Raw genomic sequence first — 16,658 nt, forward strand, 5'->3', positions numbered from 1 at the left:
ATTTAAAATAACTTTATCTTCGCATACTGTAATAATGTACTACAATATAAATGAGCAAAAAACGTGGAAGTAATTAAGAAACTCATTTAGTTTGAGGTCAACAAGGATGAGGAAAACTCTTGGAACAGAAATGGGTAACACTTTAGAATAAGGTTCCATTAGTTAATGTTAGTTAATGTATTAATTAACATGAACAAACAATGAATAATACATTTATTACTGTATTTATTCATCTTCGTTAATGTTAGTTAATGAAAATACAGTTATTCATTGTTAGTTCATGGTAATTCACAGTGCATTAACTAATGTTAACAAGCACAACTTTTGATTTAAATAATGCATTAGTAAATGTTGAAATTAACATGAACTAAGACTTATAAATGCTGTAGAAGGATTGTTATTGCTTAGTTCATGTTAACAAAAGTAGTTAACTAACATTAACTAATGGAACCTTATTCTAAAGTGTTACCCAGAAATGCTGTAGTTCGTGCTTCAGCGCACAGGGTGGCAGTAAATATTTGCCCGAATTTCATCTGGAAAAATCCAAAAAAGTGAACTTTTGCTGTGCATTTTGATCATGTGATGAACATTGCTTGGTTGACAAAAAAAATTAAAAGCAGCTTGGCAAAATAAATAAATATGTTGCAATGGTGATGACATTAACAATTAGACTATTCTATCCTATTTTATTCTACTCTATTCTACTGGTAACACTTTACAATAAGGTCATTTGCTAACATTATATTAGATAACATCAACTAACATTGTATTTATTAATCTTAATACATTTTGAAATATTAATACAATATTTGAATCAAAACTTATATATGTTAATTTTATTTAATATTATTACATTAATATTATGTAATATTCAATATCATTTTAATGACCGTGAGTTGACATGAAATAACACAGAAAATTAGTATTTTTATTAACTAACATTAAAAAAGATTAATAAATACTGCAACAACTCACTATTTCTCATTGTTGATGCATTAACAAACATTAACTAGGACCTTATTGTAAGATGTTTATAATATAATATTTATAATACTTTACAAATAAGGTCCCAGTAATGTTTTTTTTTTCTTTTTGTTGTAGTTATTTACCTTTTGTTTATTTGTTTCTAATTGCAATTATTATTATTATTAGGTAAGTTATGAACATCCTGAATTATGAACTGTTATAGTTGCTTTAGAAACCCTACAGATCATTTTCCATGAATGCATTGTACAAACGAGTCACATGCCAGTAATTGACAATGAGAATCAGATTTACATGAACTGCTATTTATATTCACAGTAATAAACAAGCTTAATAAAACATTAAGGTGTCATTCATCTCCAGAGATCTGGTGATCTTCTTCTGTGTTGCTAAGGAATATCCTTCCCTTGGTAACAAAAACTAACATGATAATGTGATGAGGGAAAATCAATTTCTTAAAATTGAAATCGTGCTGCAGCACAGTTTTCACTCTGAATCACAGCACTTGCGCAGTGACATGGCATGTCCAAGACAATGATCTTATTTTTGCATGTATGGGTCACATTTAGTAAACTCTGAACTTGAATGTGCCCATAGTGTCTAAATAAACTACACATTCACTACCGTTCAAAAATGTTATTAAGAAACATCTGTTATTATGATCAACGTTGAAAACAGTAGTGCTGCTTTATATTTGATGACTAGAATGATCAAATGAATTTAAATAAAATTATTTAAAATAATATTATAATAAAAAATATTATAGAAGTATGTACTGTCACTTATAATCAGTTTCCTTGAAAAATATGTTTTTTTGTTGTTGTTTTTTTAAGTACTGACCCCAAACTCGCTTACGAAAAATAAGTTTATTCAAGTATGCCATTAGTAAAATTCTTTTAAACAAAAAACTATTATGTACTTTTATGTACTTAAAATGACATTTAAGTATACTTGACTTTACTTGTAAAGTATACTTTTATATACTAGAAAGTGGGCCAACTTAGTCCCAATACTGAAACAGAACACTTACAAGTATACTACTATATTGTATACTTACTACTGTACATAAAGTATACTTAAAAAATATACTTGAACTTAAGTATGCTTAATCAAATAAACTTGAAGTAAAATTATTTTTGGTAAAAGTTATGAAAGGTAGTGTATATTTATCACAACAAAACACTGAATAATAATAATAATAATAAATATAACTATTAATTTATAAAAATGGACTGAAATAATCTCTTCATTTCAACTGTGAAATTAAGAGAATGCTCACCTATAATATGTGTACAATGCACATGTGAAAATAAAATTAAAGAAATAAAGATATGTAGTTATATCTCTAAATCCCGAAAATAGATTCAATTCTCAGTGTACATAGAATAAAAATGGTGAACCTTTTTATTTTATTTTAATGATAGCTTAATCACTGTTTTGTCTGGCATTGTCCTGTCTCTTGACCGGAGAGGATGAGGATAACGTCTGAATTTAAAAAGGGTATTGTCGGATGTTTTGCTCCTGCATTCTGCTCCACTAAGGCTAAAAGAACCTCTGTGGATCAGAGCCCGGAGAGGACGAAGCCTTGGCCACCGGAGCATGACAGCCATAGAGGCCTGTCTGACTTAAGGGCACCTTCAGAAGGATGGGACTTGTGCTGTGTCAGGATCAGGAGGTTGGCAGGCGGCTCAGCCATCAGACGTAACACCCATTCAACCATCTCAGCTCATTAAAGGCACTCATTTTCTTGAAAGATGAGTGAATAAATCACGCTGTGCAAGGGTGCCAGTTCTACTTGTTCATCAAGGGACAAATCCCAGTGACCTGGACTTTATGCTTTTAGAAGCCCTGTATTGATAGAAGTAGGATGAAAATATTTTTCTCATGCAATCAGTTATTAATCATCAACGTATTTTGTTTACCTTTTTTAATACAGAAAAAAATATACTTTTATATGCTAACACGTTTGCATGGTAGGATGTTGAACAAAGAATTAAATCATTAATAAAACATTATTAAATTCCTAGATATGAGTATCATTCATTTTCTTTCCTACACCTCCACCTCTCTTCATCACAATATGCCTTGTGTTCAAAGTCAGAATATTACACAGGTGTTTATCGTGTGCTATGAGGGCTATATCAAGTACAAGAAGGAAATAAAAGCCATTATGAAAGACAGTGAGCAATAAGACAATAGCTCTTATAATTATTAATATATGAGCTCATATTGTCCCAGACGGGTCAAACTAAAGTAGATTCATTTTTACATAAGGCTATAGTAATTTCATGATGTCTGTGGTTGAAGACTAAATTATAAATACTGATAAATCTAAAGATATAACTATACATACTGTATATAAATATATACAGTATTAAGAATCATGAATATGTTAATATTCATACACATACAGAAATATATTCAGTCTCATTAACTACCTATAAAACTGCCTACACATATATGTTTTTTCTCTTCTGTTTTCTTTTAATTATTTCGATGCATTGCTATGATGTGCAATGGCACACTTTGTGACTTATAAGAGTGTGTGGTCATTGCACTGCAGTGTGTGTGTGTGTGTGTGTGTGTGTGTGTGTGTGTGTGTGTGTGTGCAAGCACTGAAAGCTCTTTATCTGGTCTTGATATAAAACATGATTACTCACTGACTGCATTTTCATATTACTCAGACGCAGAGGAAAAATCATCAGCATATCAATGAAGTCACAGTCCTACAACCTCACACCAGCCACAATGCGTGCCACGAGCCATTACATGCTCACACAGAACCATCCATTTATTTGAAGGAACGGAAAGTGTTACTTCAGAGGCATGCCCTCCTGTTCATGAAAACGGCATGCAGTGAATTTTGATGCCTTGCGGAATTGCTCATCAGCTCCAAATTTATTTCCCTCCGACATGATAATAGTGCTTTATTGTTGTTTTCATACTGGTTTCAGAGACCATAGCGCTTATCTTACATCTGATGACTTGACACAAAATTACTTTGCAGTGTAGACACAATACCTAAATCTGGGGCCAGGATATTAGATGCTGGTGAGCTGCTGACAGATCTGGGGGACCATGCGTTTGATATATCATTCCAGCAAAAACCTTCAGGTGGAATGCCTTGATGAGTCATCATATAAATAAAGAATAGGGAAAGAACGAGGAATAGGGACAGAAAGAGAAAAGGGACGAACAGCGGGGACCGTGAACATATGGAAAAGATGACTTTCAGATTGTGGTTTAATAGGAGTTACGCTCAATCAGCAGCATTTGCAACATGATGTTCCCTCGTAACACAAGGTCACTATGAGGCACTTACAACGGAAGTAAATGTGGCCAACTTTTGGATAATTTAACAGTAGAAATGCGAAGCATATAATAAAAAATTTAAAAAACCACATACCTTAATCCATCTCTTAAAACTTGCATATTTTTTGAGTTGTAAAGCTGTTTTAATAGCCATTTTAGTGTTATAGGCATTGTGTTGTCAACAAAGTAATCATTTGGATATAACTACACAGAAAAGGTTAGTAATCAACTTTTTCTCACACTAAAAACATGTTAACATATTTGTTTACTTCTAAATGGCTATACCATTGACTTAAAGGGATGAAAATGATGAAGAAAAAACATGAAATGGGAGGAAAAATGTATATTTCAATGCTTTTGTGTTCTCTTGTACAACTTATGTTCGATCACAGGTTGTGTTTCACTGAGAAACTTTGTATTCGCTCCCAAAACTTGTGAAGTTTCTCGCTAGGTAGTGCTTTATATAGTTAATGCAAAGATTCTCAGGGAAATGATAGTTTTGTGAGATAATGCAAATGTTTTCCAAGAAAACATCAAGTTTCTTGGGGAATGCAATGCTTTTTTTTTATTTGTTTGTTTTTTGAGAGTGCAAAGTTGTATAGGGGAGCACAACACAAAGAAGAAATGCAAAATTTCTTGGGGTAAAGCAATACTATACAAATATAATGCAAACCAAAAGCATTTAAATATAACGTATCCTTTTATTACAGTGAAATAAAATTAGCTCCCATGTACTTCCATTGAAAGCGCCTCATTGTAAGACTTTAAAAATTAAGTGGAAATTAATTTTTGTGATCATCAACACTATGCTACAAATTCTATTGACTGAGTTCTACTTTTAATGAAAATAACCAGACCAACTGCCATCAATCACCACTGACACCAGGGAAACAGACCTTAAGGAACCTTAAATCACTGAGGTGAATCAACATAATTAAAATGTCAAAATGGCTGAACAGTGTAAATAATAAAAAATAAAAACTCCTTTCTACTCTCTTTTCACCTGGAAGGGGTTTTAACTAGATCATCATCTGGCATCCAATCGAGTGCTATCTGAACCCCAAACCCTATCATTGGCTCTTACATCTGTAATCTCCCCTCCAGAGGTAACAATTTTAGCAAGAGGATTGGATATGAGTGGCTGACCCAGTATCAGCTGTCCTCCATGTCTTTCCTTCACTCACGTGTCAAAGCAGCGACCAGCGCTCTATTAACATGAATCTTTCCAGAGTCGTGCATCACCGCTCCGACTGCGAGAGATCATTTCTCTCACGGAGCCGCACATATTGCAGATTACGGTTGCCAGGTTACTTCACACTAACATTCTAAATGTGTGCACATGCTTCAAACCCAGAAATAGAGAAAAATATCTCAGATGCAGTCTAGTTAGACATCACTCCTTTGACGAAGAAAACATATCGTAATGGATCAGCAGGGAGGGTGCAGTGAGGCAGAACTCTTCGTAGTTATATAGGTCACCACCCCGAGGAAGGCTTTTACAATTTGGGGAAATATATACAGTATCATGAGGGACATCCGAAAGTACATGTACATATATTTCAAAAACTTTGGAATAGGCAACCACTTCCAACTGAGATCTACATTTCCCTATATATGGCCTGAAAGCAACTAAAAAGACTATCAGCAGATTAAATACTATGGTGCTACTGAAGAAGTTTATATGCATGTGAATGAGTAATTTAAAACAACTGACATTTTTGCCAAAAGACCATTCTTTCCCAAGTTTTCAGTGGGAAGAGGCCGAGACGGAGGAGGGCGGACACTGGAATCTGTCCAATGGCTTGTGGGAGCTTGGGATTTCTCTCCTTAGCTTCAAGCTGGTTGGGTGGTGGTGGAAAATTATCCGCTCCAGAAGGCTGGCGATGCTCTGAGCTCTGTGTGGGCAAAGAATCTACAATCTAACAGATCTAGGACTGACTCATAACACAAGCTGGAGTGAAATCTTTCACATCATATGGTTGAAAATGAGGGGATCATGGATGGATCGTAAACCAACACACTGAATCAATTCAATATCTAAGTGTGTAGTCTTACCACAATACAGCTTTACCATGTTTGTGAAGAATCTTGCAAAGCCTAAGGTCGGCAGAAGAGCCCCGCTCCCACTCCTCAATGGGTTAACTAATACATCCAAATTGAATTTGACTTTCCGAACACTGTTTAAGCCAGGAACAGAACAGAATTGCATCTTATCAGTCATTGACTTAAGTCTCTGCGTCCTATGGAGCTTTACTCAGTCTATGGAGAGTATTCTCCTGCTTATGCATCCATCTGAGAGTGCTTTGACTTGATGGATCAAATGTGTGACTATTTTCCAACACAAAACCTAAACTAAATATACTGTATGCGCATCTAAATTAAAATTCTGTATTGCTGTTTTCAAATAAAAGTGTCATACTTTGAATGCTCAATATTCCAAGACAATTTATAGAAAATCTTTGTTTTCTAACAAAATGCACAAAATGCAAGACGTTAGATTTGACTTTGAACTGGATGGTGTTCAATGCTTCTTTAAATATGAAAAGGTTTCAAAGCAGTTTCCCTGAAAAAACAATAAAATACACTATATGTTTAGACCTAATCCACACTATAAGTTATTAAAGAAACAAACATTTACAACAAGCTGTTTAGCCATCTAAATACTGCAATTGGCAAAGATGCTTACTTCTCAGCACTCACATTCTGCCATATGGATTTTGTCATGTTGTTCATAAGCACCAGTCGTATTCACACATAAACTTCTGGAAAATAAACTGCTGTGAAAACCGAGTAGCCTGAGGTCACCCAGAGGGTCTGTGGCACTGAACTGTCATGAAGACTGGATAAAGCAATATTATATGCAAGAATTACAATTCTGCCAGTGTTAATCACCCTCAGGTCATTTCTATGTCTTTTTTTTCTTCTGAGGAACACAAATTGGAAAAAGTTTACTTAGCTCTTTCCGATATAACAGAGTTTCCCACACATGGGTTTGTGAGGGAACTGTATTCACATGCATGTCATTTGACCATTAACAAACATCAAAGAGCAGTGAACATCAAATGTGTTGTTAAATTATTGAAATTTTAACCTAAAATCTCAGCGGGTACTTCAAGTAGATATTTTATGCAAAAACGGTTTGGTTGGAAGAATTATGAAAATTCCTGCCATACAATGACAGTTTATAATGATCCTGCCTGTTACGCAAAATTAAAACAGTTCTCTAGCACATTCAAAGAAAAGATTAAATATGTTATGTGGACAAATTTCATGTTTTTTTTTATTGTTTTTTTTTTTTATAAAGACATGATCAATATGAACTGTTATTATCTTGAGATTTTTTTCCATGCATGAAAAGTCATGGAACAAGAGCATGAGAAATTTCATTTTCAACAACGTAAATATAAATGCACTTTTAAACAAAAATGTAGTTACATGTAGTTGTAGTTCTAAATGTAGTTCTTATAAGAATATATCAATATAGAGACACATTCTACCTTGGGTCAGTACCTCTCCATTACATATTGCAGGCAGACGAACAGGTGTGAGGTTCAAGTGTGCAAAAAAAAGAAAGAAAAAAAATAATATATATAATATATATATATATATAACCTGTATGAGTGCAATGTAGTTAGTTCTGACTGAGGAAACAGTCTAAAAGTGGAAATGGCAAGAGGAGAATGAGGAGGTTAGAAAGGAGACACTGCAGTGTCTGATGGCATCATTCTTACACCATATGGTGGAATAATGTGGCAATTAAAGGAGCTCCAAACACAGGATGTCTGGAATAGTTTGTAACGGATCCCAATTTTGACATCCTCTTTCCTGCCACTCCAGTGAGTCTAGGTTACACCGCTGCCATATTACCATGTTATCTGTCCATTCTAATTTGCTGGACTTCCAGTGACTGTCACTGAACCTTGCATTTTAGTGTTTCCCTATACTGAAGAAAATGCCCAGAGTACCGGCAACAGTGCATCACATACCTTTGCCCTCAATATATTCATAGTGAAACACCTGTGGAAAACAATATAACGCCATGCAAACGTATTGGGAAAAGTAGATGTGTGCTTTCTTCGTGATGAGATTCCCAACCATTTGAATGAATATCACATTCGAGCATAAATGTCCTGACTCCGGCTTCTTGCTCACTTTGATTAAGACCAAATGGCGACAGGCATGTGATGAAAGTGCTCGGGTCAGATAGCTCTAGGTGCTTTAAAATGGTCTTCAAGGTGTCTGGATGATCTCTTGAATTTTGATATACTTCATATATTTAAATGCAAAGTATAGCCACTGATCTTTGCTAAAGATGACTTTGGGATAGTTTCCCTAATGCAGGCCAGATTCAATCTGTGTTTGGAAAAAATGCATGGCTGTTTTCCCAGATGCAAATTAGCCTGTGTCCTATAGGTTAAGTTTCACTGACAATAGTAATTTTTCATTCATGGTTTTCACCAGTCCTGGACCAAGGCTTAATATGTGTCTGGGAAATTGGCCCACATTATATAGCCACATTATACCTCATTGGCATCTTCAGAACGAAGTAGAAGCCAGTGAATACTAGTGTTCAGATGCTGTTATCTAACCCCTTTGAGCCAAGAATTCTTGGAGCGCCCTTACATTACAATTGTGCTGACAAAATTGCATTAATTAAGACATATTGAACAGACTTAATTGCCTGCTTGCATAGTAAACTAAACAGAGGCTATTTTCATAATTCATCAGAGCCCATTAATGTCCAAAGAATTACCACTGGCTGATGATTTATGAATCTCTCAGCCCAAGTCATTGTATTGTGTAAACTACTGATGGGAGACCAGTGAAGTTGGACCTCCCAGACACATTCCTGCTGCTACTGGACAAAGACAGACTCACTTTCCATGTATACTTTCCAGCCAGTGATTTCAAACTAGTGTCCAGTGACACCCAAGGGGTCACAAGATTGATAAACTTGAAAATTCTTAAAATATATAGACATACACACACTACCATTCAAATATTTGGGGACAGTAAGATCTATTTTATTTCTTTAAATTTAGCTTTGCTTTCACAGGAATAAATTACATATTAGAAATATTTAAATAGTTAAACAAATTGCATATACATAAATCACAATATTGCTTTTACTGTATTTTTTTTTATTTTTTTTTACTTTATAAATGCTGCCTTGTTAAGTTTTTCTTTCAAAAAGAGAAACCAAAAGTGTCCTTGGCCTGAAAAATGTTGAAAACCATTGTTCCGAGTGACATAAGTAAATCTTGTTATGAAAAAAGCCAGCTTATATGTACAACAAATCTAAACTTAGATTATGTGTACTGATGCAGCGTCTAGACAAGTATGAATCAATAGGAAATACAAGTTTCACTGGAGACTACTTGATATTCAGCAGAGGACAAAGGTTTTAGGATGTCTTCATAGTGTCAAATGGCGTAATGTCTTACTGTACTTCCTGTTATATATGATGGCAGATGGTTAGAAACAAATGAAAATGACAAAGGCCTAAATTAGATAGGGAGGAAAGAAAATCATTGACATGGAGTTTATTTCTGCTGAATCAAATGATTGCGGCGGGTCAGATGTTGAAGGGCACGTCAACAAATTGATTTTCACCTTGGACTTCATGTACTTTCGTGACCTTGAGAAAACTGAGTCCGAGATGCACAAGGCTCTTATTCTGTTTTCCACTCTCAAGATTCATACGTTTATGCATTTCATAGATCTTCAGTCACAAAGGTGTTTTCGTGATTGAACATCACACTGCAATTTCAATCCTTCAAGCCTACTATTACGTCTGTAGCATGCTGCAGACAAAATATAAGAACTGAAAAAAAGGGCGAGGAGAGTGCGAAGATGTTAAGTCAAATAGATGTTTGGGAAAAACAGATATTTACACAAAGATTCTGAAACTTTTTATTCAATTTTGCACAGCTGGGATCTAGGACAATAAACTGATAATGCTTCAGCTCCGAGCCTAGCCTTCAAACCACTCCAACTGTCCCATACATACATACGTGATTGCCTGAGATTTAACTATGGAATATAATACTTTACCTTCAAGAGCAGTAGTTCATAGGGTAGAATGCTGTCTTTGATAACTGATAATCATATTTCAGATGGACATGTGAAGATGCAGTCATGTTGACCAGAAGTAGGAAATGAGTAGTGCACTTTTTTATCACGGCTACTGCAAGGCAACATATTTAACGTCAGATGAAGCCTTTCAGAAAAAAAAGATTCCCTTCATTTAGACTGCATTTACATTTAAAAGAGTGCAGCTTTTAGCTGTGACTTGTGCTTTAGGGTTTGTACAGAACATCCACCATCTTCAAAAATCTCACTGAATTACCGTCACAGTGTTCAACATTTAATGACTGTAAAAAAAAAATGTAAAAGAAAAAATATATATGAAAAAAAAATGAAATGATCTTGCAATGGGGAGGTGCGTAATGGGGTGACTGTGAAGGCAAATCCTTGGAATTGGGAACAAACTATTTTTTTTCGTGAAGTGAGTCATAAAGCTTTCAATTTACAGCTGGGACTTTCCATAATATACTGAGTTATATGTGGCCTAATGTGATAACTTGACAAAATCATGTTGGGGGTAATTTTATTATATTTGGTTCCCAGTGACTTTCCTTTGTACATACAAAAAAAATAATATTAATGTATAATAATAATAATAATAATAATAAATAAAAAATAATAAGTCAATGGGAATGAAAATAACTATTGGCTCATTAGTAATTTTAGCATGACACTTCAATATTACTTCATTTTCAAATGCGTTTATGAGCCTGCAGTGTATTGCTGCTGAGTAAGTCACCAGTAGTTAGGGAAGCAGATATTTAGTTGGTTTGGTAAGCATATATGTTAATTGCCATCTTCTTTTCTCTTTGTCTACATGCAGATGATATAGAACCTTTGCCTCAGTATTATAGTATACTTAACTTGCACCCACATATAGGCACACATTCCAACATGGAGTGTTCAAATCACTCGAGTTGCGACGAATAGGACTAATATTCCTAAGGATAATTGGCTGCATTAGGTTTTGTACTGGAGAAAACAAAATGATTTTTTTTGATGAACCGCCACTGTGCTCAACAGGGTATTGTTGAAAGCAATGAAAAGAACTAAAGGAGCTATATATGTATATAAAAGAGAAAGACATAATTGTGTCTCCTGAAAGCCTTTTCATGTGGGAATAAGGTGTGTCACATGATTAAATCACAAAATGAAGGGGAAATTAGTACAACATAATAGCGTCAGCGAGGATGGAGGAGAAACTGTATTGACAAAAGCGCTCAATACATTATAATTCACTACAGTACCCTCCTGCTTACTCAGTGATTACATAATGAAGGTCACTTAATTGTTTAGGTTCACTTCAACAGTAAAGTTCACTTCTGATTACAGACAGCTGTCGCTCACATGATGAGCGATTAGTTTGATAGTTTTTAGTTACACCTTGGCTGATTTTATTATTAGTCATTATCAGAGAAGCCACAAATGCATTTACTATAGTTAATGTGAGGACTTTGCCTCACATTTAATACTTGCTCTGTCAAAGATAATTTACTCAAGATGTGTGCATGTGTGCATGGTTGAACAAAATCTCAAAAAAAGAAAAAAAGAAAGAATTAACCCTAACCTTTAATGGAAAAAGAATTCCAATATAATAATAACTTTAAAATAACTTTAATTGATTCAGAATAGCATAGGGCTGTAGCACAAGAGCGGTATTGATTGCACATTAAGGTTTTTTTTTTTTTTTTTTTTTTTTTTGGAGCTTACATGTTGTAAATAATTAGCTAACAGAATTTAAAACAATAAATAAATAATAACAGTTTAATGGTATGGAACAACGTGAGGGTGAGTTTATTTTGTAAATAATTAAAAAGGAGCAATAAAGCCTAAGGAGGCGAGACACTAAGACCCAGAGGACAGCATCCTCTCTCAAACTAGAAGATACTTATCAAAGCTGCAACTTTTGCATCAGAGCCCTATAAAAAGCAAGAACCCTGCGACCGCCTATCAGTGAAACCTGTGAAGAACTGCCGCTGCTTGCGGGCAAAGTATCTAAAGATGACTCGATTGTGGACGTGATGCAAGAGGAGCAGGGATGTTCTCGCACAACTTCTGGGGTGCTTTATATTGTGCAATTTTGCATCTGGTATGCCCGCCGCTGATATCTATTTTTCTGAGACACCGAAGTTTGAGAATTAGAATGAAGCCGAAATATATCTTTGCATGCCACAGAACGAAAACATCCACGAGCGTTTGTCTGCACCTGATGCTGGAGCTGGCAGATATCATGAAGCGCCGAAAATATTGCTTTATTTTCAAAATATGAAAACACATGTCTGCTGGGATGGAGCGCAGCGGTCACTTCAAACCAACACCTGGCCATTTCGAGGTTTTGAACAGCTCGACCTGCACCAATGTGACTTTAACACCTAAAACGGGCGAAAAACAGGAAAGTTTCGCGTTCCAAGTCACCTTAGCGTCAGTTCTGGGTCTCATCACTCTTGCGACGATATTAAGCAATGCGTTTGTCATCGCCACCATCTCCCAGTCCAGAAAGCTCCAGACACCGGCGAACTTCTTGATCGCATCCCTGGCTGTCACGGACCTTCTGGTGTCGGTGCTCGTGATGCCCATTTGCGTGCTTTACACGGTCACGCATGTCTGGTCGCTTGGGCAGGTTATCTGCGACATCTGGCTGTCCTCAGATATCACCTGTTGCACAGCGTCCATTCTGCACCTCTGCGTAATCGCCTTGGATCGATACTGGGCTATAACGGACGCGGTCGAGTATGCCAACAAACGCACCAAAGCGCGCGCCGCGGGAATGGTGGCGACCGCCTGGATAATCGCCATCTCCATCTCCCTGCCGCCTTTCTTCTGGCGACAGGTGAAGGCGGGGGAGCTCACCACCTGCTCGGTCAACACGGACCACATCTTCTACACCATCTACTCCACTTTTGGGGCTTTCTACATCCCTACGCTGCTGCTCATCGCCCTGTACGGGCGGATTTACGTGGAGGCGCGGAAGCGCATTTTGAAGCAGTCGCCCAAAAAAGCGGGGAAAAGACTCACTTCGGCACATCTGAGCACTAATTCTCCCGCTTCGGTGGCTTCGACTTCTCCTTTAAATTGTGGAAGGCAAGAACTTTACTCAGACAGCGGGTCTCTGGGCAGTGACAATCAAATTCGAGTAACTGTGTCCGATTCACTTCTGGAGAAAAAGAGAATCTCGGCTGCGCGCGAGAGGAAAGCCACCAAAACCCTGGGCGTTATTTTAGGAGCCTATATTGTGTGCTGGTTGCCGTTTTTCATTTACACACTGCTGGTTCCCCTCTGTCCATCCTGCTTTTGCGCAGAACTCTTTGACTTTTTCAATTGGCTCGGCTATGTCAACTCACTGATCAATCCAATAATATACACCATGTCGAATGAGGATTTTAAAAAAGCTTTTCACAAACTCATAAGATTTAGATGTTGCAGACGATAGTAAAAAAGCAAAATAATATTAGGATAATAGTCTTGCAGTCAGACGGTCATTATGGCAAGTGATATCGCTGCGCTGTTGAATGCTTGATTCTGATTGGTCGACAGAGAGTCTTAGGTGTTGATTGTTACACCTGCAGGGATTTGAGGCAGTTCCAGTTCATTATAGTCACATATTATTATTTCAAGTTTTTTTTTCAGCATGGCTCAAAGGAAACAAAACAAATATACGGCCAATCAAATAAATGACAGACAACAGGATAGAAATGACAAAGTATTTCAATTTTGTCTTAACTAATTAATCTAATAGCCCCATTGTTTGTAATTATGATTCTGCCTATTAACCTTGCCGAGAGCCGCCCGCAGCAGACGCAGGTAATCACATGCGCGCTCCCTCCATCGCTCTTTTTTTTCTTTTTTTTTTCTTTTTTTTCACATCCTTGGTTACTCCATTAACTGCTTAGAAAACAGCATTGGTTGCTAGTTCAAAAAGTGACATTTTCCTCACATTTTTCCAAATAAGAAAAAAAAATAGTGTTAAAATCAACAGTAGCCATTGTGTAAGCAATTAACTCCAGTTTCACGTCGTGGCTAATTGTGTAGAAAAACTAACATTGTACAAATCGTAAGTTTTCCTACGAGTCACATCAATTCATACGAAATTACCTCCTTGATCCTGTGTCCTGGTAATGACCGTCTGACTGCACATATATCACATGACTGCTTTAAAAAAAATACATCACGAAATAAAGAAGTAAATGGCCAAGAAATGATAGCGAGTTGATTAGTTTACCAGTAGAGATACAGATACAGGTTTCCAAGATGAGCGGTCAATCAAACTGGTCATCAAAAATCCCGAACAGCAGTGTAATAAACTCTGTCATGTGGGCCTCGTTTGACATACTAGATGTAGGCTACTCCTGCAAAACTGAGCATAATTTACAATGACTTTGGATTCCGTAGTAGTGCTTTGACAGCTTGTGGTCAACTAGTTGCTAATTAATAATGCAAAAATGTGTAAAAAGCTTCATTGTCTTTATAAAATGTGCAATTAAATTGCTCTTATGTGATCACTGCCTTTAGCTGCTGACTGATCCTAAACTTAATAAATAAGTTGGGTAATCCATTTGCTTGTGCTCACATCCAATACATCTTTCGTCCTGTCTTATAGTGTGAATATGCATATTCGTCATATAGCATTGCATGATTATCTTACGCTTGAATAATGAAAACAGGCCCACTGGTGATACATTATTGTACCTAAATCTATTCTAATGGCTCTCCTTTTCCAAGCTCCCAAAAATGTGGGTGTTTTGGTGAAAAGTCCTTGTTTGATGAGAGCAAGCAGTAGGAATGTATACTGAGGTCAAGTACTCACTATACAGTCATCAGCAGTACAAGAGCCTCAGACAGAGTTAAACTGACCACCCTGAAGCCATTAAGATTTAGATGAGACTTGAGACCTACTTCTAACTAATTCTGTGCTATGCACCCATAAGTCATATTATCTGTCACTTGGCAGTATGAGAGATCACGGAGTAACTGAGAATGACACGTCTACTGCAAGAGGTGAGTAATACGTCAAAGATGCACAAGAAAAGGGCTGAGGGGGAGATATCGACCTATCAAGCCCATATGGACGTGAAAGGAAAGGATCACTGCAAAGCTGCAGCATCTCCCGAAAAGGCACGTTTGATATGTCCCACAATTCTGCTTTTCCAAAAATGAGCCCGTGTTTCCTTCAGCCCTTTCTTTGTATGTGTAGTCATGATGGATATTGATTTACTTACCATGCTGCAAAACCTCCTACAGCAGCCAGTGAAATTGGAGACATTTATAAGCAGGGGGCCAATGGACTAGAAACTGACATGAAAATCATCAAGAAAATGAAAATCATGCTGATATTTTCACTGGTTTTTGGAGCGCAGACCCTTTTAATGTCTACGAGGTTGACGTGAAGTGAGTTTTAAAGACCTAATTTTATAGTGTTACAGCTCGAATGCTTAACACCATGCAAACACCAGCAATAAGTGTAAGCTGTCCTGTCAGAACCGCTTAACAGTGAATCGCAAATTAGCTCTCAGAAAGCAACGGTGCTGGGAAAGCAAGCAACATGATGGCATAAATGTCCGTCGTTGTTTTTTCCCCCTAACCATATTGGTCTTTTTGGAGTATGCTGATCAATATGTCTTTAATCACGAGTAGCATTAGTATAAAATGATTTGGAAATGCTTGGAGGAGCCGTTAATTACTTGTTTTCTTGTTTAATTAATTTGAATTGAATCTCTCGTCTTTGTCATTGAACTTTTCTTCGAAACTCATTGAAACTAGTAGATTTAATACTATGCAAAATTAAGCTTGCATTTCTGTTATAAGCCGTTGTTGTCATTAAATGTTTTTCTTTTGTTGTTTTTTTTTATTGAAATATTTGGTTATAGCACATGACTCATCTCAAATAAAGGTCTTTTTTGCCCTCCTTATCCTTAATGTCCTCTATGGATGGAGCATTAATCATGAGCGCACAGAGAAGCACTCATTTGCGGGCATATGATTACCACTTGTCTTTGATAACATACGACCTTGATATAATCAACATACAAATCACTCATCACTCATATATTGCACACATGGCCTGTTCACTTTTACATCCAACTACAAAACATCTGCATTGCTTATGAGATTGTTGAGATCACTACAGCTGCTCAAGTGCAGGGATAACAGCATACAGCTTGCTGAGGGCAGAAATATGCTAATATCTTTAAGTGGTCATGGGTGGGGCCTTAGCATTATGATGTCATACTGCTCAGAAAATCAAAACGCCTTGATCATTGAGACTGTTTAGGGGATTA

At 36.5% G+C, this 16,658-nt stretch overlaps 1 protein-coding gene across 1 annotated transcript; it reads left to right on the plus strand.

The window, feature by feature from the left end:
* Positions 1–12,236: 12,236 nt before the first annotated feature.
* On the plus strand, positions 12,237–14,201 carry LOC113096491 (5-hydroxytryptamine receptor 1B-like). Its single transcript, XM_026261894.1, has one exon. The coding sequence runs from the start codon at positions 12,659–12,661 to the stop codon at positions 13,811–13,813; it is 1,155 nt and encodes a 384-aa protein (XP_026117679.1). The 5' UTR covers positions 12,237–12,658; the 3' UTR covers positions 13,814–14,201.
* The last annotated feature ends 2,457 nt before the right edge of the window (positions 14,202–16,658 follow it).

This window comes from Carassius auratus, unplaced genomic scaffold, assembly GCF_003368295.1.
Source record: "Carassius auratus strain Wakin unplaced genomic scaffold, ASM336829v1 scaf_tig00215947, whole genome shotgun sequence".
Taxonomy (NCBI): domain Eukaryota; kingdom Metazoa; phylum Chordata; class Actinopteri; order Cypriniformes; family Cyprinidae; genus Carassius; species Carassius auratus.